Below are 21,244 nucleotides of genomic sequence, written 5' to 3'. Positions count from 1 at the left end.
GATGTGAAATGTTGTACAAAACGTTATAATATATATACACATATATATTAGTTGTTTTTTTTGCTAAACTTTACAACCACTGTCTTACGGCTGGTTTTGCTCGCGCAGCCCTATGGAACTTAGAAGCGCGCGCGCGTCATAATAGCCTTACATTATATAAACGCAACACCGAGGTGAGGCGGACATTTGCTGTTTCGGCGCGGACACGGGTAGGTGGCTCTTAAAAGAGCCGTTGGGTATTTCAGGTAAACGTCGAAGCGCTCTGTTTAAGCGCGCTCTCCGCGAATACGGCGGGCCAGCTGGATGTCTTTAGGCATGATGGTGACTCTCTTGGCGTGGATAGCGCACAGGTTAGTATCTTCAAACAGACCCACCAAGTACGCCTCGCTAGCCTCCTGCAGGGCCATGACGGCGGAGCTCTGGAAGCGGAGATCAGTCTTGAAGTCCTGCGCGATCTCACGCACTAGCCGCTGGAAGGGCAGCTTACGGATCAGCAGCTCAGTAGATTTCTGGTAGCGGCGGATCTCCCTCAGAGCCACGGTGCCGGGCCTGTAACGGTGAGGCTTTTTCACGCCGCCGGTGGCTGGGGCGCTCTTGCGGGCAGCCTTGGTGGCGAGCTGCTTCCTCGGGGCCTTGCCACCGGTGGACTTACGAGCGGTCTGCTTGGTTCTTGCCATCGCGTTGAACTCTGCTCCTCTCGGGGAAAAGAAAGAGAATGAGTTCTCGCTCGCTTCACATGGCTTTTAAGCTTTCAAGCCGCTTGCCGCTCATTGGGCGTCTTGAAGTTGTCCGTTTCCCATTGGGCGGCCGGCAATGCGTCGGTGACACACTATTGGGCGTCTTCTTTTCAAACCTAAAAGCAAAACGGCGGGCTCCTGTAATACAAAACAACAAAGAAAAAAAAAGCATTAAAAGAATATATAATAATAAGAACAATAATATGATCAAACTAATCAATGTACTGTACATTACAGCGAACATTAAACACACTGTGTGTGTGTGTGTGTGTGAGAGAGAGCGAGAGAATGTGTGTATACATGCACATATGCATAGGGTGTTGATCTCAGTACGTGAAATATATGAAAAAGGGCAATTGTGTATTGCATGGCAGTGTGTTTATATAATAACTCGGTTCATAAAGCTATTATTTTTTTATGCAGTTGGAAATCACGTGAAGAATATGTAGTGTTGTTTGTAAAGGAGCAGCACTTTTCTTAGAAAAAATGGGTGGCTCTTAAAAGAGCCTTTGTGTATAGATAAATCAACGGAGAGCGCCAATTCACTTTGTCTTCACAGTCTTCTCGGTCTTCTTAGGCAGCAGTACAGCCTGAATGTTGGGCAGCACACCACCTTGGGCGATAGTGACTCCTCCGAGCAGTTTGTTCAGCTCCTCGTCGTTACGAACAGCCAGCTGCAGGTGACGGGGGATAATACGGGTCTTCTTGTTGTCGCGGGCGGCGTTGCCAGCCAACTCGAGAATCTCAGCGGTGAGATACTCCAGGACGGCGGCCAAGTAGACGGGAGCGCCGGCGCCGACCCGCTCAGCGTAGTTGCCTTTACGCAGAAGCCTGTGCACACGGCCAACTGGGAACTGCAGTCCGGCGCGGGACGAACGAGTCTTAGCCTTGGCCCTAGCTTTACCACCGGTTTTGCCTCTTCCACTCATGATTCGCGTCAGTCGTGTTCGTCGAACAAAGCTGAAATAATGCACGCCGGCCAACGAGCGCCGTTGATATAGCAAAATCGCCTACGGTCCTATTGGCTAAAAGCTACGCGCACCAACAGCCAATCGCATTTCCGCCGTCAGACTCTAGCGTCCTCCCACCTCTGCTCGCTTTCCTACCCGACCCCCTCCTCCTCTCGTGCTGTGTGTCTGTGTGAGCGAGAGAGAGAAAGGAAGAAAGAAAACGGGTTAAAGAAAGAAACATTTACCCCCACTCGTGCCCCGCGTTTTCTTTCCCTTTCCCGCTCAAATGTAACACGTATGACCAAACCAAAAATATATATATATATTGATCATATATAATTATTGTGTGGGGAAACTAATGAGAGCTATTTTTGTGTTAAGTGTTTTTTTTTTTTTTTTTTAACAATCAATTCATTATGCAGTAACAAGGGGGGGAAAAAAGCTGTTTTTTTTATGAAACTGTGGGTGGCTCTTAAAAGAGCCGTTGAATAGAGAAACAAGACATGAAGGTAAACGGCGTTACTGTTTACTTCTTCTTAGGGGCAGCCTTTTTCGCCTTCGCCGCCTTGGGCTTAGCTGCTTTAGGCTTGACCGTTTTGGCTTTCTTTGGGCTCTTGGTCGCCTTTTTGGGAGCCGCCGGCTTCTTGGCCTTCTTGGGGCTCTTCGCTGCCTTCTTAGCGGCCGCGACGGGCTTCTTGGCCTTCTTGGGGGATTTCTTAGCCGCAGTGGGTTTCTTGGCTGCTACCTTCTTGGGCTTCTTGGCCGCGGCTGGTTTCTTGGCGGCCGGCTTCTTAGCTTTAGGTGCCGGTTTCTTGGCGGCCGGCTTCTTCTTTGCCTCGGTCTGCTTCTTGTTAAGCTTGAAAGAGCCCGACGCGCCGGTGCCTTTGGTCTGCACCAGAGTGCCCTTGGTGACGAGGCTCTTGACGGCGAGCTTAACGCGTGAGTTGTTCTTCTCGACGTCGTAGCCGCCGGCAGCCAGGGCTTTCTTCAGGGCGGCGAGAGACACGCCGCTCCTCTCCTTGGAAGCCGAGACGGCCTTGACGATGAGCTCGCCCACGCTGGGGCCGGCTTTCTTGGGGCGGGCGGCGGCCTTCTTCTTGGAGGCCTTGGCGGGCGCCGAGGCGGCTGGGGCTGGAGCGACTTCTGCCATTGTTCTGCTTTGCTGTGAGCGCGAGTGAGCACAATCTGCTGCAGCGTTCTGTAGAACCTCCCGCTGCAGCGAGGGGGCCGGCCCTTAAAAGCCACATGAGAACGTTGTAGACTCAACTCGCTCGATGCCGCACAGCCGTGTGGCAGCGACAGTCTCGCACTTGTGTTTTCTCTCGGCGTTTGTCGAGCGAAATATGGGTGAAAGCTCAACTTGGCGAGCGTAGAAATGCTCTTTCGTCTCCGAGAGGCTCCACCGTGTGTTGAGAAGACGGGAAGGGCAGCGTAACGACGCCGCGTTTAATACGGCGCTCACCGAAGCGTGCCACGCTACCGGCGTGCCGAACGGGCGGCGGCGCATTTGGCGTGCTAATCGGTGGAAAACGGCGACAAAAGGTGCCACGAACTGGGCGAGTGTTATCCGGTGCGTTGGAGGAGAGCCTCGTCGAGAGCGTGCTGGGCATCCGAGACGTGGGTGCGTTGTTTTGCTCGTCGTGCAAGGCGACCTTGAGGAGTGTGTAAAGCACAGTGTTGCCGTGTGTGCGCAGTATGACTTCCACCGTCGATGCGTCTTTGTCACCGGCGCTTCCACACTCGGAACGGATCTCCATAGGTCCCCTAATACGCACTCGTAACACACCCAATATACCATAGCCAAAAATCTCATACTAACCCTAACACAAAATAACTGCATACACCCCCCCAACCCTAAAACACAAAAAACAAAATAACAAAAAAAAAAAGACAAAACTTATTCTAAACATAACATAAAACTATCATGCCCTTTTTCAAGCCTAATACAAAATAACTGCACCTTCACTCTAACCCCAATACAAAATAAACCCAAGCTCATTTAAACCCTAAAACCCCATTTTTCATTTTAACCCTAATAGAAAATAACCATTTTCTCTCTCCAACCCTAAATAAAATAACCCCATCCTTCCTCCAACCATTATACAAAATCACTCCCCATCCTCATTCGAACCCCTCACATGAAACAACTCCAATCTCATTCTTGTCCTAAAACAAATTAACCCCATCCCTCCCTCTATCTCAATAAGCAACACACCAAATTATTATTTTTAAACTTTTACTTTCATTTAACCCATTCCATGCAGTCATGACCATTCTACTTAGATGTGCATTCCTCAGTAGGCCGAGGCCATGTGTATCCAAATCATGAGGCTGATGGCTAATGTTGAAACTCACTTTTACTGAACCTTCCTTTGTATCCTAAGGCAAAGGCTTAAGCTCACCGTCACTTTAACTCAATCCACCTTCATCATAAAACTGAGGCCTTTGACCGCCATACTATTTGACTTACTCTACCCTCGTCCTTTTGCATTGCTCCGACCCTCTACATCAAAAAAATATCTATGAATCTATTCTTGCTCGCTCGAATCTCACCATTAACCTAAGACTTCAACCAAATTCATCTTTTAGTGAACCAAACCAAATAGTCCTAATACAAAACTCTGTCCTCCCTCTTAACCTAGTACAACATAACCTTAACATCATTCTAACCATGAAAACAAATAACCCCATCCGCCGTCTAACCCCAAAATAAAATAACCCATTTCCATTCATACTCTAATACAAACCCCACCACCTTCTCTCACAAACCCTAAAATGAAATAACCCCATCCTTCCTCCAACCATTATACAAAATCACTCCATCCTCATTCGAACCCCTCACATGAAACAACTCAAATCTCATTCTTGTACTAAAACAAATTAACCCCATCCCTCCCTCTATCTCAATAAGCAACACACCAAATTATTATTTTTAAACTTTTACTTTCATTTAACCCATTCCATGCAGTCATGACCATTCTACTTAGATGTGCATTCCTCAGTAGGCCGAGGCCATGTGTATCCAAATCATCAGGCTGATGGCTAATGTTGAAACTCACTTTTACTGAACCTTCCTTTGTATCCTAAGGCAAAGGCTTAAGCTCACCGTCACTTTAACTCAATCCACCTTCATCATAAACCTGAGATCTTTGACCGCCATACTATTTTACTTACTCTACCCTCGTCCTTTTGCCTTGCTCCGACCCTCTACATCAAAAGTCTAGCTCTGAACCTATTCTTGCTCGCTCGAATCTCACCATTAACCTAAGGCTTCAACCAAATTCATCTTTTAGTGAACCAAACCAAATAGTCCTAATACAAAATAACTCTGTCCTCCCTCTTAACCTAGTACAACATAACCTTAACATCATTCTAACCATGAAACCAAATAACCCCATCCGCCGTCTAACCCCAAAATAAAATAACCCATTTTCATTCATACTCTAATACAAACCCCACGACCTTCTCTCTCCAACCCTAAAATGAAATAACACCATCCTTCCTCCAACCATTATACAAAATCACTCCCCATCCTCATTCGAACCTCTCACATGAAACAACTCCAATTTCATTCTTGTACTAAAACAAATTAACCCCATCCCTCCCTCTATCTCAATAAGCAACACACCAAATTATTATTTTTAAACTTTTACTTTCATTTAACCCATTCCATGCAGTCATGACCATTCTACTTAGATCTGCATTCCTCAGTAGGCCGAGGCCATGTGTATCCAAATCATCAGGCTGATGGCCAATGTTGAAATTCACTTTTTCTGAACCTTCCTAAGGCAAAGGCCTAAGCTCACAGTCACTTTAACACAATCCACCTCCATCATAAACCTGAGGCCTTGTTTACAAAGCTGCTGTTACTCACTCTTCCTAGATCACATCTGCACTAAACACTTTCACCGCCATACTTTTTTACTTACGCTACCTAAATTTACTTACTCTACCCTCGTCTTTTTGCCTTGCTCCGACCCTCTACATCAAAAGTCTAGCTCTGAACCTATTCTTGCTCGATCGAATCTCACCATTAACCTAAGGCTTCAACCAAATTCATCTTTTTGTGACCAAACCAAGTAGTCCTAATACAAAATAACTCTGTCCTCCCTCTTAACCTAGTACAACATAACCTTAACATCATTCTAACCATGAAACCAAATAACCCCATCCGCCGTCTAACCCCAAAATAAAATAACCCATTTCCATTCATACTCTAATACAAACCCCACCACCTTCTCTCACAAAACCTAAAATGAAATAACCCCATCCTTCCTCCAACCATTAAACAAAATCACTCCATCCTCATTCGAACCCCTCACATGAAACAACTCCAATCTCATTCTTGTCCTAAAACAAATTAACCCCATCCCTCCCTCTATCTCAATAAGCAACACACCAAATTATTATTTTTAAACTTTTACTTTCATTTAACCCATTCCATGCAGTCATGACCATTCTACTTAGATGTGCATTCCTCAGTAGGCCGAGGCCATGTGTATCCAAATCATCAGGCTGATGGCTAATGCTGAAATTCACTTTTACTGAACCTTCCTTTGTATCCTAAGGCAAAGGCCTAAGCTCACGGTCACTTTAACTCAATCCACCTTCATCATAAACCTGAGGCCTTTGACCGCCATACTATTTTACTTACTCTACCCTCGTCCTTTTGCCTTGCTCCGACCCTCTACATCATAAGTCTAGCTCTGAACCTATTCTTGCTCGCTCGAATCTCACCATTAACCTAAGGCTTCAACCAAATTCATCTTTTAGTGAACCAAACCAAATAGTCCTAATACAAAATAACTCTGTCCTCCCTCTTAACCTAGTACAACATAACCTTAACATCATTCTAACCATGAAAACAAATAACCCCATCCGCCGTCTAACCCCAAAATAAAATAACCCATTTCCATTCATACTCTAATACAAACCCCACCACCTTCTCTCACAAACCCTAAAATGAAATAACCCCATCCTTCCTCCAACCATTATACAAAATCAATCCATCCTCATTCGAACCCCTCACATGAAACAACTCAAATCTCATTCTTGTACTAAAACAAATTAACCCCATCCCTCCCTCTATCTCAATAAGCAACACACCAAATTATTATTTTAAACTTTTACTTTCATTTAACCCATTCCATGCAGTCATGACCATTCTACTTAGATGTGCATTCCTCAGTAGGCCGAGGCCATGTGTATCCAAATCATCAGGCTGATGGCTAATGTTGAAACTCACTTTTACTGAACCTTCCTTTGTATCCTAAGGCAAAGGCTTAAGCTCACCGTCACTTTAACTCAATCCACCTTCATCATAAACCTGAGGTCTTTGACCGCCATACTATTTTACTTACTCTACCCTCGTCCTTTTGCCTTGCTCCGACCCTCTACATCAAAAGTCTAGCTCTGAACCTATTCTTGCTCGCTCGAATCTCACCATTAACCTAAGGCTTCAACCAAATTCATCTTTTAGTGAACCAAACCAAATAGTCCTAATACAAAATAACTCTGTCCTCCCTCTTAACCTAGTACAACATAACCTTAACATCATTCTAACCATGAAACCAAATAACCCCATCCGCCGTCTAACCCCAAAATAAAATAACCCATTTTCATTCATACTCTAATACAAACCCCACGACCTTCTCTCTCCAACCCTAAAATGAAATAACACCATCCTTCCTCCAACCATTATACAAAATCACTCCCCATCCTCATTCGAACCTCTCACATGAAACAACTCCAATTTCATTCTTGTACTAAAACAAATTAACCCCATCCCTCCCTCTATCTCAATAAGCAACACACCAAATTATTATTTTTAAACTTTTACTTTCATTTAACCCATTCCATGCAGTCATGACCATTCTACTTAGATCTGCATTCCTCAGTAGGCCGAGGCCATGTGTATCCAAATCATCAGGCTGATGGCCAATGTTGAAATTCACTTTTTCTGAACCTTCCTAAGGCAAAGGCCTAAGCTCACAGTCACTTTAACACAATCCACCTCCATCATAAACCTGAGGCCTTGTTTACAAAGCTGCTGTTACTCACTCTTCCTAGATCACATCTGCACTAAACACTTTCACCGCCATACTTTTTTACTTACGCTACCTAAATTTACTTACTCTACCCTCGTCTTTTTGCCTTGCTCCGACCCTCTACATCAAAAGTCTAGCTCTGAACCTATTCTTGCTCGATCGAATCTCACCATTAACCTAAGGCTTCAACCAAATTCATCTTTTTGTGACCAAACCAAGTAGTCCTAATACAAAATAACTCTGTCCTCCCTCTTAACCTAGTACAACATAACCTTAACATCATTCTAACCATGAAACCAAATAACCCCATCCGCCGTCTAACCCCAAAATAAAATAACCCATTTCCATTCATACTCTAATACAAACCCCACCACCTTCTCTCACAAAACCTAAAATGAAATAACCCCATCCTTCCTCCAACCATTAAACAAAATCACTCCATCCTCATTCAAACCCCTCACATGAAACAACTCCAATCTCATTCTTGTCCTAAAACAAATTAACCCCATCCCTCCCTCTATCTCAATAAGCAACACACCAAATTATTATTTTTAAACTTTTACTTTCATTTAACCCATTCCATGCAGTCATGACCATTCTACTTAGATGTGCATTCCTCAGTAGGCCGAGGCCATGTGTATCCAAATCATCAGGCTGATGGCTAATGCTGAAATTCACTTTTACTGAACCTTCCTTTGTATCCTAAGGCAAAGGCCTAAGCTCACGGTCACTTTAACTCAATCCACCTTCATCATAAACCTGAGGCCTTTGACCGCCATACTATTTTACTTACTCTACCCTCGTCCTTTTGCCTTGCTCCGACCCTCTACATCAAAAGTCTAGCTCTGAACCTATTCTTGCTCACTCAAATCTCACCATAAACCTAAGGCTTTGAATAACTTCACCCTTCTGTGACCCAACAAAAAAAAGCTTGTGGAGATACTTATTTCCTCTCTTTCCTAACCGTATGCCTGGTTATATATACTAGACAGCTTTCATTACAAAGATCAAGTGTATAGTTCTAGGCTTCAAGTCAACCCTAGTATGGTTTCCTGCCTCACTATTCCCCACCTGTAAGGCTGATCTCCTCTGGACTGGTCTTTCACAGGTGATGTGCAGCTTCATTTATCCCACTTAGCATTACAACCCCACGCCATACAGTTAGTATGGCACAGTATTTTAGTTTGCTGCTCTGCCCCTGAATCTTAGTATACTATACCAATTAAATGCAGACAAACAACTAAGTAAGTTGATTTACATACATACATACACTGAAGGGCATTCCTTTTACAATAATGGCTGCAGAAGCACTCATGGGGGGAAAAAAAAATAATAATAATATTAATAATAATAATAATTAGTATTATAGCTTACCATCGGCGACTTTGTTCTTGAATAAAACTGCTCTTTCGAAAAAGCCGTGGGTGGCTCTTAAAAGAGCCGTTGGGTTTGGATTACGCCGCTATCACCATTTACTTGGAGCTCGTGTACTTGGTGACGGCCTTTGTGCCCTCGGACACGGCGTGCTTGGCCAACTCACCGGGAAGGAGCAGACGCACAGCGGTCTGGATCTCCCTAGAGGTGATAGTAGAACGTTTGTTGTAATGAGCCAAACGGGAAGACTCACCGGCGATGCGCTCGAAGATGTCGTTCACGAACGAGTTCATGATGCCCATCGCTTTGGAGGAGATACCGGTATCAGGGTGGACCTGCTTCAGCACCTTGTACACGTAGATGGCATAGCTCTCCTTTCTGGACTTTCTGCGCTTCTTGCCTCCTTTCCCGGCCGTCTTGGTCACGGCTTTCTTGGATCCCTTCTTGGGCGCGGACTTAGCTGGCTCAGGCATACTGCTCCTCGTCGAGTAAGACTGAAGAATGAGGAGGAGGCGATAAGCTCCCACATTATTTAGACTCTGGCATTCTAATACAAGAAGGTACCGCCTTTAGAATGCCGTCGTACGACCATTGGACAACAATTGTCCGCTCGCTTCTTCCCAACCCCCCACACTCCCTTTTCCCCTCCCCTCCCCTCCCCTCCCCTCCCCTCCCTTTTTTCTCCTCCTCCCTTCCCCCTCCCCTGAGCAGCATTCTCTTTGTTCGCCTACCCGCGCATTTGTACCCACCGTGCAGGCGGCACATTATTTTTCGCCAAAGCGGCGTTGACGGCGATGTTCTGTATAATTCTGATTTAATCAACGCAAACGGGGTAAATGGAAAACAATATGTATTCTTATATAATAATCACATTATTATATAAGAATATAATGTCATATATATATATAAATATTATATATAAATTATGTTTTTTCCTCCTGAAAATGAGCTTCTTAACAAAGTAACCGGGAGATTCATAACCACCATCATTGACTTTATTGAAACAAACAAATATGATCAACTCTTTGTTCGCCTTCCCGCGCATTTTTAATCTACAGGGCTTAATCTGTTTTTCGCCACAGCGGCGTTGACGGCGACTATCAGGATTTATTAAGACGTATAGTTCTGATTTTACCAACGCATACGGGGGGGGTGTAAAACAATACATATATACAAAGTAACATATATGTACTCTTCCCGTATATTACATTCTTAATACAGAGTATCCGGGAAACTGCCTTATTTGAAACAAACAAGCTAAGATTAGAAACAGGCTCTTTTGCTGGATTTGTGAGTGGCTCTTAAAAGAGCCGTTGGGTTTAGAGCTGTTCAGGCCGAGCGTTTAACCTCCGAATCCGTACAGAGTGCGTCCCTGGCGCTTCAGGGCGTACACCACATCCATAGCGGTGACGGTCTTTCTTTTGGCATGCTCAGTGTACGTGACTGCGTCCCTGATCACGTTTTCCAGGAACACTTTGAGCACACCGCGGGTCTCTTCGTAGATCAGACCGGAGATACGCTTGACGCCACCACGACGAGCCAGACGGCGAATAGCCGGCTTTGTGATACCCTGGATGTTATCGCGAAGCACTTTACGATGACGCTTGGCGCCTCCTTTTCCAAGGCCTTTGCCGCCCTTGCCTCTGCCGGACATCCTAGCTGCTTCTTTTCTCAGTCGACGAGAAGAGAATCTATAAAGCTGGAGCACCCGAGGCACGCCAATTATACCCCTCTATAGGACCTAAATGAAAGCAAGGGAACCGAGCGACGTCACAGTACATCAGCTCCGCCTCATACTCTGTACGTGTGCAGAACGCTTGTTTTGCTGTATAGCCACTGAGTGGGTAGCCATACAAAATACAGTCAACCAGAATTCCGTTCTCTCTGGATGTACTCATGTTCAAAATAACGCAGCACACTTTGGATCATGCATAACCTTCACTGTGAATACTTTAACTCAACATGATTTAGCTTTGAAACCTACAGCCTAGCTCCAGACCTGCTTGACCATATAATGACGAAGTAACCTAAACTGCAATTAAGAGCTAAAATCATTTCTGAAATAGATTGGTCTTATGGCGAAATCTTAAATAAATAAATAACTGAATAAATTCATACAATTCAGTGACCTAGGCATAAGATGAACTGTTTAGTGAGGCTGTGTATGAGCCTACTTTGAGTCACTGTAAGAAGTGGATAGGGGCCATGTGGCCTTTGTAAATAAACATTTATGCACTGTTTTCTAAAAATCAATTACTACAATAATAACGCCAAGTGTATATATATATATATATATATATATATATATATATATATAATCTTTCCGTGTTTTACCACAGGATGACACCCCATGCTCCATGCATGAAGTCTTCCTTCGTACACCTGGGGCGATCCTAAACCGCACTCCACTACTCCCTAGTGCACAGCGTTTTTTCGTGACACCGTGCACTCCATAGGGAGTAGTGAGCTGCTTGGGAATTGGACAGTGCAACTCCGGTTCTAATGTCATAGCTTTTTCTGAGCTTTTTTACTGTTTAACTATTGGCCAACGAGCGAAATTGCATTGTTTTTTTGTTTGTTCGTTTTTTCGGTTGACCGATGCCGTTTCGGCAACTAGCTAATAACGAAAATAATCTTTTGTAAACAAAACACTAGCTAGCAAGCTACACAGGCCGCCCAGCTCTGAAAACCAGAAGATACGCTGCTGGTAGCCGGGTTTAAGCACGACTGTTTCTCCCTCACTTGCTCCAAATAACAATATAGAGAACTACGCACGTGTCCGTAATATCGTTATTTTTGTGATTAATTTTTAGACACCTAGCCATCATGCTACTCTCCGAGGTGGCTTCTCGATTTCAACCACGGCAGTAAACGTATAAAATGTTGCTAGCTATATACACGGTTTCATAATAAAACTTGACTGACTCGAGCGAGTGTGTATTTATCTGACAGGTATTTACACTCGCTGGCGTAATGCTATTGTTTGTACCATCCGAGTTAGCTAGCATGCTAATCGCTATGTTAGCTCATGTGTGGACCTGAAAAAGCAAGTTAACTCAAATCACTCAACAGCCACAAATCACGGCTGTATTGCGTACTTTTATGCTACAACTCCGCATGTGGCACTGCACTGTGGTCAATAAATAATGACCCCTCATAATTAGGCTCATATTTGTGCTTTACTGTTTATGCTGGCCGAGTTAGCCACGCTGCTAATCGCTAAGCTGGCTCCAAGCTATGTACAACTCCACACATAGATCCAGCAACGGCAGTTCTACGTCGATTTGCTGTGACTGGGTGTACAACTTTAGGCTCTCCGCAAAATCGACTTATCGGATTTCAGTATCCACTTCATTTTTGGCAAGTTAGCAAACGTTATCGTGCCAACAGCGACACAACGGAGCTGACCAGGTCCAGTCTCCAGCTCACGCCTATTCCACAAAGCAACGCAAAGTGTAATGACTCACATGTCGTCATGTAAAGACGACGTTTCACATGTATGAACATTAAAAGTAGTTAACATAGGTCTTAACACGACAAATACCTCGGTCAGCCGTCCACTCCCCTCTGATGGCTGTCGCCATGTGCGCCTCGGTCTCGTATACAACAAAGTCACACTACATCACGCCATTCTAACGTGCGTAGCGATTATTTCACACACACACACGACAAGAGTACGTGTCCTCCCTCAATGCACCTGAATGCCTGAATAAATGACATAAATGGCTATTTAGTACTAGGGTTACGACCTTGCAAGCATAAAACAAGCACACACTGAGATCAGCCCACTACTGTACACCATGGCACACGGTTTACTTTTTACTGTGACTGGACGTGCAGTTATCGGATTTCATCATTAGATGAAGAGAGGGAGGGTGGTAGGTAGGAAGGTAGGTAGGTAGATAGATATGTATACATAGAGAGATAGACAGAGATAGAGAGAGAGAGACAGGCTCCATGACAACATATTGAACAAGTAAATCCACATACAAAGGGTTTGCAACGTTTAGAAAATACAACGCCAACAACCCAGTACAACAATAAATCAAATTCAAGAATTAAAGAGCCGGATCACATGAATGGTTGAATCAATAAAACACTGTACGTCATCTATACTTTTCGAAAACGTTCTAAAACAACACGTGATTAGTCCTAATACATGGCACGTGTGTCAATAGGCTGAACTTGTAGTTAGGCATCATGGGAATTGTAGTCCTTGATCTTGACACTACAGGATAAAGACACATTGTGTCATTGACACATTGACATAGACACACTTAAAGGAAGCATAGTGTTTTATAGATTCAACCAGTAATTTGTTCTTTTTTTCTTTGTCAACACATATTGCTCAAACACAAACCAGTACAGGGTTTGTATTTTCTGTCAGATTGAATAAGTATGCATCAAGCTCTTTCTCTCTCTCTCTCTCTCTCTCTCTCTCTCTCTCTCTCTCTCACACACACACACACACACACACACACACACACACACACACAACCACCACCACTGACATATTTCTGCACATAAAATAAAACAAGGCCAACTTAAACTAAACCCACACCATTTGGATTCCTCAGGTTTTCACTATACATCTTCTAATAAATCTTCTTCTAAAGTCATATTGGTTAGCAGTTAGTGGAAGAGAAAGGAAGGAAATAAATTGTGGTGAGCAAAGTAAGTGTAAAGCTCATGATGAAGTCAGGATGAGTGGTAGCAGTTCGGCTGGACCTACCTCTTAGGCTTCTGATGGAGTTTCAGGGCTAGGCCCTAAGACTATGTAGTTGCAGAACGTGAATGGAGTAGTGATTCCATCTGGTGGTCAGAATATGTATCTGCCAGGCCAGGTTCCATATATTTTCAGACGTATTCCCTCACAACATTCAACATGACATGACTTTAAACATTTGAACCTTGACATCACTAAACTACAGTTTTGGATCAATAAATCCAGGTGAAGATACTGAGATACCCAGTTACACTATACATGAGTTACATGAGGACAAAGTCAATACTGTGGTTTAAAAACACAAACATGACTTTTGGAGTCCTTTGTCTAGTTAGAACCCACACTGCAAGATAGATAGATAGACAGATAAATAGAATACATGTGAAAATGCATTTGAAACTAACTGCAGATGAAGGACAGTGCAGTTATGAAAAATAAGAAATGAAGTGGACAGATGACGATACATAAAAATTTAATAATAACACTGTATTATTAGGTAATAATAATAAAGTGTTAGTAGTGTCCAGGAGTGCAAATGTATAGGATGTACAGTAAAGTGTTAACACTGACATTGGCCATTAGAGAAGATCTTCACCAATGAGAAGTGAATGTAGGAATAATACTAACATGTCTCATACCCACACAATTAAATCTGTGCAAAAATAATTTTATTTGGCAAGGTTTTATCAGCTTATATTGAGGTTAACATAATAATCATAAATCAATAAAGAACACCGCTCATCTGCTATCAAGACCTGACTAAGGAGCTAGAGGCCAGTGGAGCAAAGCTACAATTACGAAAAGCATATGCACCATCGGTGCAAAAAAATCTTTAGTTAGGCATCATGGGAATTGTAGTCGTTAATCTAATACACTACAAGTTAAAGATATAGTGTCCACAGAGACATTTAAAGAAAGAAAGAACAAACACAAATCGAATAAATGGTATATTATTGCATACAAGGGAAAAGCTCCTAATGAGGCCAACTAAAACTACATGTTTACCCCTTGGATTTCTCAGGCTCGCTTTACATCTTCTAATAAAAGTCATGCTAGATTAGATAAACACAGAGGGAGTTAATGTTGCTTTAAGTAATGTTGCTTTTATCATATGTTGCAGTTAGTGGATGATAAAGAAATATGGAAAGACATTGTGGTAAGCAAAGTAAGTGTAGAGCTCATGATGAAGTCAGGGTGAGGGGAAGCAGTTTGGCTAGACCTACCCCTTAGGCTTCTGATGGAGTTTCAGGGCTAAGCTTTAAGTCTGTTGTCGTAGTACGTGAATGGAGCGTGGATGCCATCTGGTGGTCAAAATGTAAATCTGCAAAATATAAAACAATTCATCTTTTTTTTTAGTTTTTTTTTTCTTGGTCCACAGAGACATTTAAAGAAGCAAAATCAGAAAGAAGAGAAAGAGTTCAATTTGAGAAGCACAAAAAAGCTAATTCACAAGTGAGTACGGCTGGCTTTTGATACACTTTTGTTAGCACTTTTGTATTCATTTGTTACTTACCTATGCCTTGAAGAAAGTCTCTGACCTAAACCTGGCAGGTTAAAATGATTTTTTTGCACCGATGGTGCGTATGCTTTTCGTAATTGTAGCTTTGCTCCACTGGCCTCTAGCTCCTTAGTCAGGTCTTGATAGCAGATGAGCGGTGTTCTTTATTGATTTATGATTATTATGTTAACCTCAATATAAGCTGATGCATACATACATACACATAACCATACAGCATAGAATTTAAGGGCTCTAAAGGGGGAGGGGAAAAACGTCATTCATAGAATTGCACTACTCTACAGTTTGTCTCAATGGCTTATAGTAGTGAGCGAATTGTTGGCTTTTTACCTAACTGATAAAAAAGTGCCTTAAATAAAGAATGCTTCTATCAAGGATTCTTTATCTAAAGCCATTTGATCGAGTTGTGGAAGGAGGTAATACAGTCTGGAGTAAAAAAAAATTCTGTCCTACTTTATCATTAGCATATTGTTAAAACCCAAACAAAAATCATCCCGCAAGACATGTAATGACTTTTTAGATGTATTGGTGCAGTTAACAATCATATTTAATGTGTATAAAAATTGCAGTGCCCTAAATTAAGTTTTCATTGCCTGGTAGCATGACAACTGGTTGTCATGCTGGCTACTAAAATGCCCAAATGTTCCTTGGTAGATCTTAGTAGACTTACTGGAGTTCACAACCATCTGTCATATGTAAAAGCTGTAACATTCACACACATACACGTATACATCTATGTTTTTAGCGTTTGCATTTGCGAGTTTGACCACACGATGGCATCCACGCTCCATCCATGACATATATCCACGATACCAAAACAACGGTGACGTTTGCAATAGGGCACTTCCTAAATCCCTTACACTGTATACACTACACAGAAGTGCACTTCTCTAGTCAAGTCTTTTAGGCTTCTGATGGAGTTTCAGGGCTAAGCTTTAAGTCTGTGGTCATAGTACGTAAATGGAGCGTGGATGCCATCGTGTGGTTAAAATGTAAAACAATTAATCTTTTTTTTTTGGTCCACAGAGACGTTTAAAGAAGCAAAATCAAAAAAGCGAATTCACAAGTGAGTACGGCTGGCTTTTCATTCACTTTTGTTAGCACTTTTGTATTCATTTGTTACTTACCTATGCCTTGAATGATTAAAATTATTATTTATTTTTTTTTGCACCAATTTGAGGGTGCGTATGCTTTTCCATATTTTAGCTTTGCTCCACTGGCCTCCAGCTCCTCGGTCAGGTCTTGATAGCAGATGAGCGGTGTTTTTTACTGATTTATGATTATTATGGTAACCTCAATATAAGCTAATACACAGAGTTTAAGGGCTCTAAAGAAAAGGAAATAAAGGTCCTACATAGAAGTGCACTACTCTATAGTTTGTCTCAATGGCTTCTAGCAGTGAGTAAATTGGTGGCTTTTTACATAACTGCATGCTGTTTGGTTGTCATGATGGCTAATAAAGTGCCTTTATTAAAGACTTCTATCAAGCGTTCTTCAAAACAAGACATTTTATCTAGTTGTGGAAGGAGATTATACAGTCTGGAGTATGTTATCGTTAGCATATTGTTGAAATGAAACCCAAGCCCAAACGAAAATCATCACGTAAGACACGTAATTACTTTTTAGATTTGTTGGTGCAGTTAACAATCATATTTAATGTGTATAAAATTACCCTAAATTAAGTTTCCATTTCATTGCCTGGCAGCATGAGAACTGGTAACCATGCTGGCTACTAAAATGCCCTGAACTGAAGTATGCTTCAATAGAAACATTTTTTAAAATGTACTTTAAAAAACACTAACCAAAATAACACCGCAATACAAATGATTTAGTAGACGTACTGGAGTTCACAACCATCTATCAAATGAAAAAAGCTGTTACATTCACACACATACACGAATAAATCTACGTAGTTAACGTTTGCATTTGCCTAGTTTGACCACACGATGGCATCCACGCTCCATCCATGACATATGTCTGCGTTCCCACAACAACGGTGGTCCTCTCCGGAATATACACTTAACTCCTTTACTGCGGCCCCACAGCTGGTCTCGCTTACTCTCTATGGAATCAAACTCATTTTGCATATGTATGAAACGTAGGTACCCAAAATCAAGCTCTCATTATATAAATATACACATACATTGCTCTCTGAAACTGTGCTTGCAGTTGTATAGTTTCACCACGCGGTGGGATCCACGCTCCATCCATGTCAAATGCCGTTTGTAATAGGCCAAAACCGGCCTAAACACTACATAGTGTAAAGTGTAGTGTTCTACTGAAGTAGCAGTGGCTTCAACTTTTTGCTGGGGTGAATGAACTGTTTCCAAACTATTAAATATGTATAATCATATTGATAGGTATTTAAAGAAACGTATTAATATGTATTAAAACACATGTTAAATATGGCGATTTTGATGTGAAATGTTGTACAAAACGGTATAATATATATATACACATATATATTAGTTGTTGTTTTTTTTGCTAAACTTTACAACCACTGTCTTACGGCTGGTTTTGCTCGCGCAGCCCTATGGAACTTAGAAGCGCGCGCGCGTCATAATAGCCTTACATTATATAAACGCAACACCGAGGTGAGGCGGACATTTGCTGTTTCGGCGCGGACACGGGTAGGTGGCTCTTAAAAGAGCCGTTGGGTATTTCAGGTAAACGTCGAAGCGCTCTGTTTAAGCGCGCTCTCCGCGAATACGGCGGGCCAGCTGGATGTCTTTAGGCATGATGGTGACTCTCTTGGCGTGGATAGCGCACAGGTTAGTATCTTCAAACAGACCCACCAAGTACGCCTCGCTAGCCTCCTGCAGGGCCATGACGGCGGAGCTCTGGAAGCGGAGATCAGTCTTGAAGTCCTGCGCGATCTCACGCACTAGCCGCTGGAAGGGCAGCTTACGGATCAGCAGCTCAGTAGATTTCTGGTAGCGGCGGATCTCCCTCAGAGCCACGGTGCCGGGCCTGTAACGGTGAGGCTTTTTCACGCCGCCGGTGGCTGGGGCGCTCTTGCGGGCAGCCTTGGTGGCGAGCTGCTTCCTCGGGGCCTTGCCACCGGTGGACTTACGAGCGGTCTGCTTGGTTCTTGCCATCGCGTTGAACTCTGCTCCTCTCGGGGAAAAGAAAGAGAATAAGCTCTCGCTCGCTTCACATGGCTTTTAAGCTTTCAAGCCGCTTGCCGCTCATTGGGCGTCTTGAAGTTGTCCGTTTCCCATTGGGCGGCACACACTATTGACACACTATTGGGCGTCTTCTTTTCAAACCTAAAAGCAAAACGGCGGGCTCCTGTAATACAAAACAACAAAGAAAAAAAAAGCATTAAAAGAATATATAATAATAAGAACAATAATATGATCAAACTAATCAATGTACTGTACATTACAGCGAACATTAAACACACTGTGTGTGTGTGTGTGTGTGTGAGAGAGAGCGAGAGAATGTGTGTATACATGCACATATGCATAGGGTGTTGATCTCAGTACGTGAAATATATGAAAAAGGGCAATTGTGTATTGCATGGCAGTGTGTTTATATAATAACTCGGTTCATAAAGCTATTATTTTTTTATGCAGTTGGAAATCACGTGAAGAATATGTAGTGTTGTTTGTAAAGGAGCAGCACTTTTCTTAGAAAAAATGGGTGGCTCTTAAAAGAGCCTTTGTGTATAGATAAATCAACGGAGAGCGCCAATTTACTTTGTCTTCACAGTCTTCTCGGTCTTCTTAGGCAGCAGTACAGCCTGAATGTTGGGCAGCACACCACCTTGGGCGATAGTGACTCCTCCGAGCAGTTTGTTCAGCTCCTCGTCGTTACGAACAGCCAGCTGCAGGTGACGGGGGATAATACGGGTCTTCTTGTTGTCGCGGGCGGCGTTGCCAGCCAACTCGAGAATCTCAGCGGTGAGATACTCCAGGACGGCGGCCAAGTAGACGGGAGCGCCGGCGCCGACCCGCTCAGCGTAGTTGCCTTTACGCAGGAGCCTGTGCACACGGCCAACTGGGAACTGCAGTCCGGCGCGGGACGAACGAGTCTTAGCCTTGGCCCTAGCTTTACCACCGGTTTTGCCTCTTCCACTCATGATTCGAGTCAGTCGTGTTCGTCGAACAAAGCTGAAATAATGCACGCCGGCCAACGAGCGCCGTTGATATAGCAAAATCGCCTACGGTCCTATTGGCTAAAAGCTACGCGCACCAACAGCCAATCGCATTTCCGCCGTCAGACTCTAGCGTCCTCCCACCTCTGCTCGCTTTCCTACCCGACCCCCTCCTCCTCTCGTGCTGTGTGTCTGTGTGAGCGAGAGAGAGAAAGGAAGAAAGAAAACGGGTTAAAGAAAGAAACATTTACCCCCACTCGTGCCCCGCTTTTTCTTTCCCTTTCCCGCTCAAATGTAACACGTATGACCAAACCAAAAATATATATATATATTGATCATATATAATTATTGTGTGGGGAAAGTAATGAGAGCTATTTTTGTGTTGAGTGTTTTTTTTTTTTTTTTAACAATCAATTCATTATGCAGTAACAAGGGGGGAAAAAAGCTGTTTTTTTATGAAACTGTGGGTGGCTCTTAAAAGAGCCGTTGAATAGAGAAACAAGACATGAAGGTAAACGGCGTTACTGTTTACTTCTTCTTAGGGGCAGCCTTTTTCGCCTTCGCCGCCTTGGGCTTAGCTGCTTTAGGCTTGACCGTTTTGGCTTTCTTTGGGCTCTTGGTCGCCTTTTTGGGAGCCGCCGGCTTCTTGGCCTTCTTGGGGCTCTTCGCTGCCTTCTTAGCGGCCGCGACGGGCTTCTTGGCCTTCTTGGGGGATTTCTTAGCCGCAGTGGGTTTCTTGGCTGCTACCTTCTTGGGCTTCTTGGCCGCGGCTGGTTTCTTGGCGGCCGGCTTCTTAGCTTTAGGTGCCGGTTTCTTGGCGGCCGGCTTCTTCTTTGCCTCGGTCTGCTTCTTGTTAAGCTTGAAAGAGCCCGACGCGCCGGTGCCTTTGGTCTGCACCAGAGTGCCCTTGGTGACGAGGCTCTTGACGGCGAGCTTAACGCGTGAGTTGTTCTTCTCGACGTCGTAGCCGCCGGCAGCCAGGGCTTTCTTCAGGGCGGAGAGAGACACGCCGCTCCTCTCCTTGGAAGCCGAGACGGCCTTGACGATGAGCTCGCCCACGCTGGGGCCGGCTTTCTTGGGGCGGGCGGCGGCCTTCTTCTTGGGGGCCTTGGCGGGCGCCGAGGCGGCTGGGGCTGGAGCGACTTCTGCCATTGTTCTGCTTTGCTGTGAGCGCGAGTGAGCACAAACTGCTGCAGCGTTCTGTAGAACCTCCCGCTGCAGCGAGGGGGCCGGCCCTTAAAAGCCACATGAGAACGTTGTAGACTCAACTCGCTCGATGCCGCACAGCCGTGTGGCAGCGACAGTCTCGCACTTGTGTTTTCTCTCGGCGTTTGTCGAGCGAAATATGGGTGAAAGCTCAACTTGGCGAGCGTAGAAATGCTCTTTCGTCTCCGAGAGGCTCCACCGTGTGTTGAGAAGACGGGAAGGGCAGCGTAACGACGCCGCGTTTAATACGGCGCTCACCGAAGCGTGCCACGCTACCGGCGTGCCGAACGGGCGGCGGCGCATTTGGCGTGCTAATCGGTGGAAAACGGCGACAAAAGGTGCCACGAACTGGGCGAGTGTTATCCGGTGCGTTGGAGGAGAGCCTCGTCGAGAGCGTGCTGGGCATCCGAGACGTGGGTGCGTTGTTTTGCTCGTCGTGCAAGGCGACCTTGAGGAGTGTGTAAAGCACAGTGTTGCCGTGTGTGCGCAGTATGACTTCCACCGTCGTTGCGTCTTTGTCACCGGCGCTTCCACACTCGGAACGGCTCTCCATAGGTCCCCTAATACGCACTCGTAACACACCCAATAT

The 21,244-nt window shown here is 44.1% G+C and overlaps 4 protein-coding genes across 4 annotated transcripts; all 4 read right to left on the bottom strand.

The window, feature by feature from the left end:
• Window positions 1-266: 266 nt before the first annotated feature.
• On the bottom strand, window positions 267-771 carry LOC140546369 (histone H3-like). The gene is made up of 2 exons (XM_072669559.1): window positions 765-771; window positions 267-694 (listed from the first exon to the last, which is right to left on the bottom strand). The coding sequence occupies exons 1-2, from the start codon at window positions 769-771 to the stop codon at window positions 267-269; spliced, it is 435 nt and encodes a 144-aa protein (XP_072525660.1).
• A 508-nt stretch (window positions 772-1,279) lies between these two features.
• On the bottom strand, window positions 1,280-19,434 carry LOC140546368 (uncharacterized). Its single transcript, XM_072669558.1, has 2 exons — window positions 19,052-19,434; window positions 1,280-1,697 (listed from the first exon to the last, which is right to left on the bottom strand). Exons 1-2 carry the CDS (start codon window positions 19,432-19,434, stop codon window positions 1,280-1,282), a joined length of 801 nt encoding a protein of 266 aa, XP_072525659.1.
• Window positions 9,207-9,581, bottom strand: LOC140547064 (histone H2B). The gene has a single exon (XM_072670585.1). The coding sequence runs from the start codon at window positions 9,579-9,581 to the stop codon at window positions 9,207-9,209; it is 375 nt and encodes a 124-aa protein (XP_072526686.1).
• LOC140547196 (histone H3-like) lies at window positions 18,038-18,542 on the bottom strand. Its single transcript, XM_072670784.1, has 2 exons — window positions 18,536-18,542; window positions 18,038-18,465 (listed from the first exon to the last, which is right to left on the bottom strand). The coding sequence occupies exons 1-2, from the start codon at window positions 18,540-18,542 to the stop codon at window positions 18,038-18,040; spliced, it is 435 nt and encodes a 144-aa protein (XP_072526885.1).
• Window positions 19,435-21,244: the final 1,810 nt, after the last annotated feature.

This window comes from Salminus brasiliensis, chromosome 24, assembly GCF_030463535.1.
Source record: "Salminus brasiliensis chromosome 24, fSalBra1.hap2, whole genome shotgun sequence".
Classification (NCBI taxonomy): Eukaryota; Metazoa; Chordata; class Actinopteri; order Characiformes; family Bryconidae; genus Salminus; species Salminus brasiliensis.
Note: the sequence above shows the minus strand (reverse complement) of the source record. Positions and strands in the feature narration are given on the sequence as shown.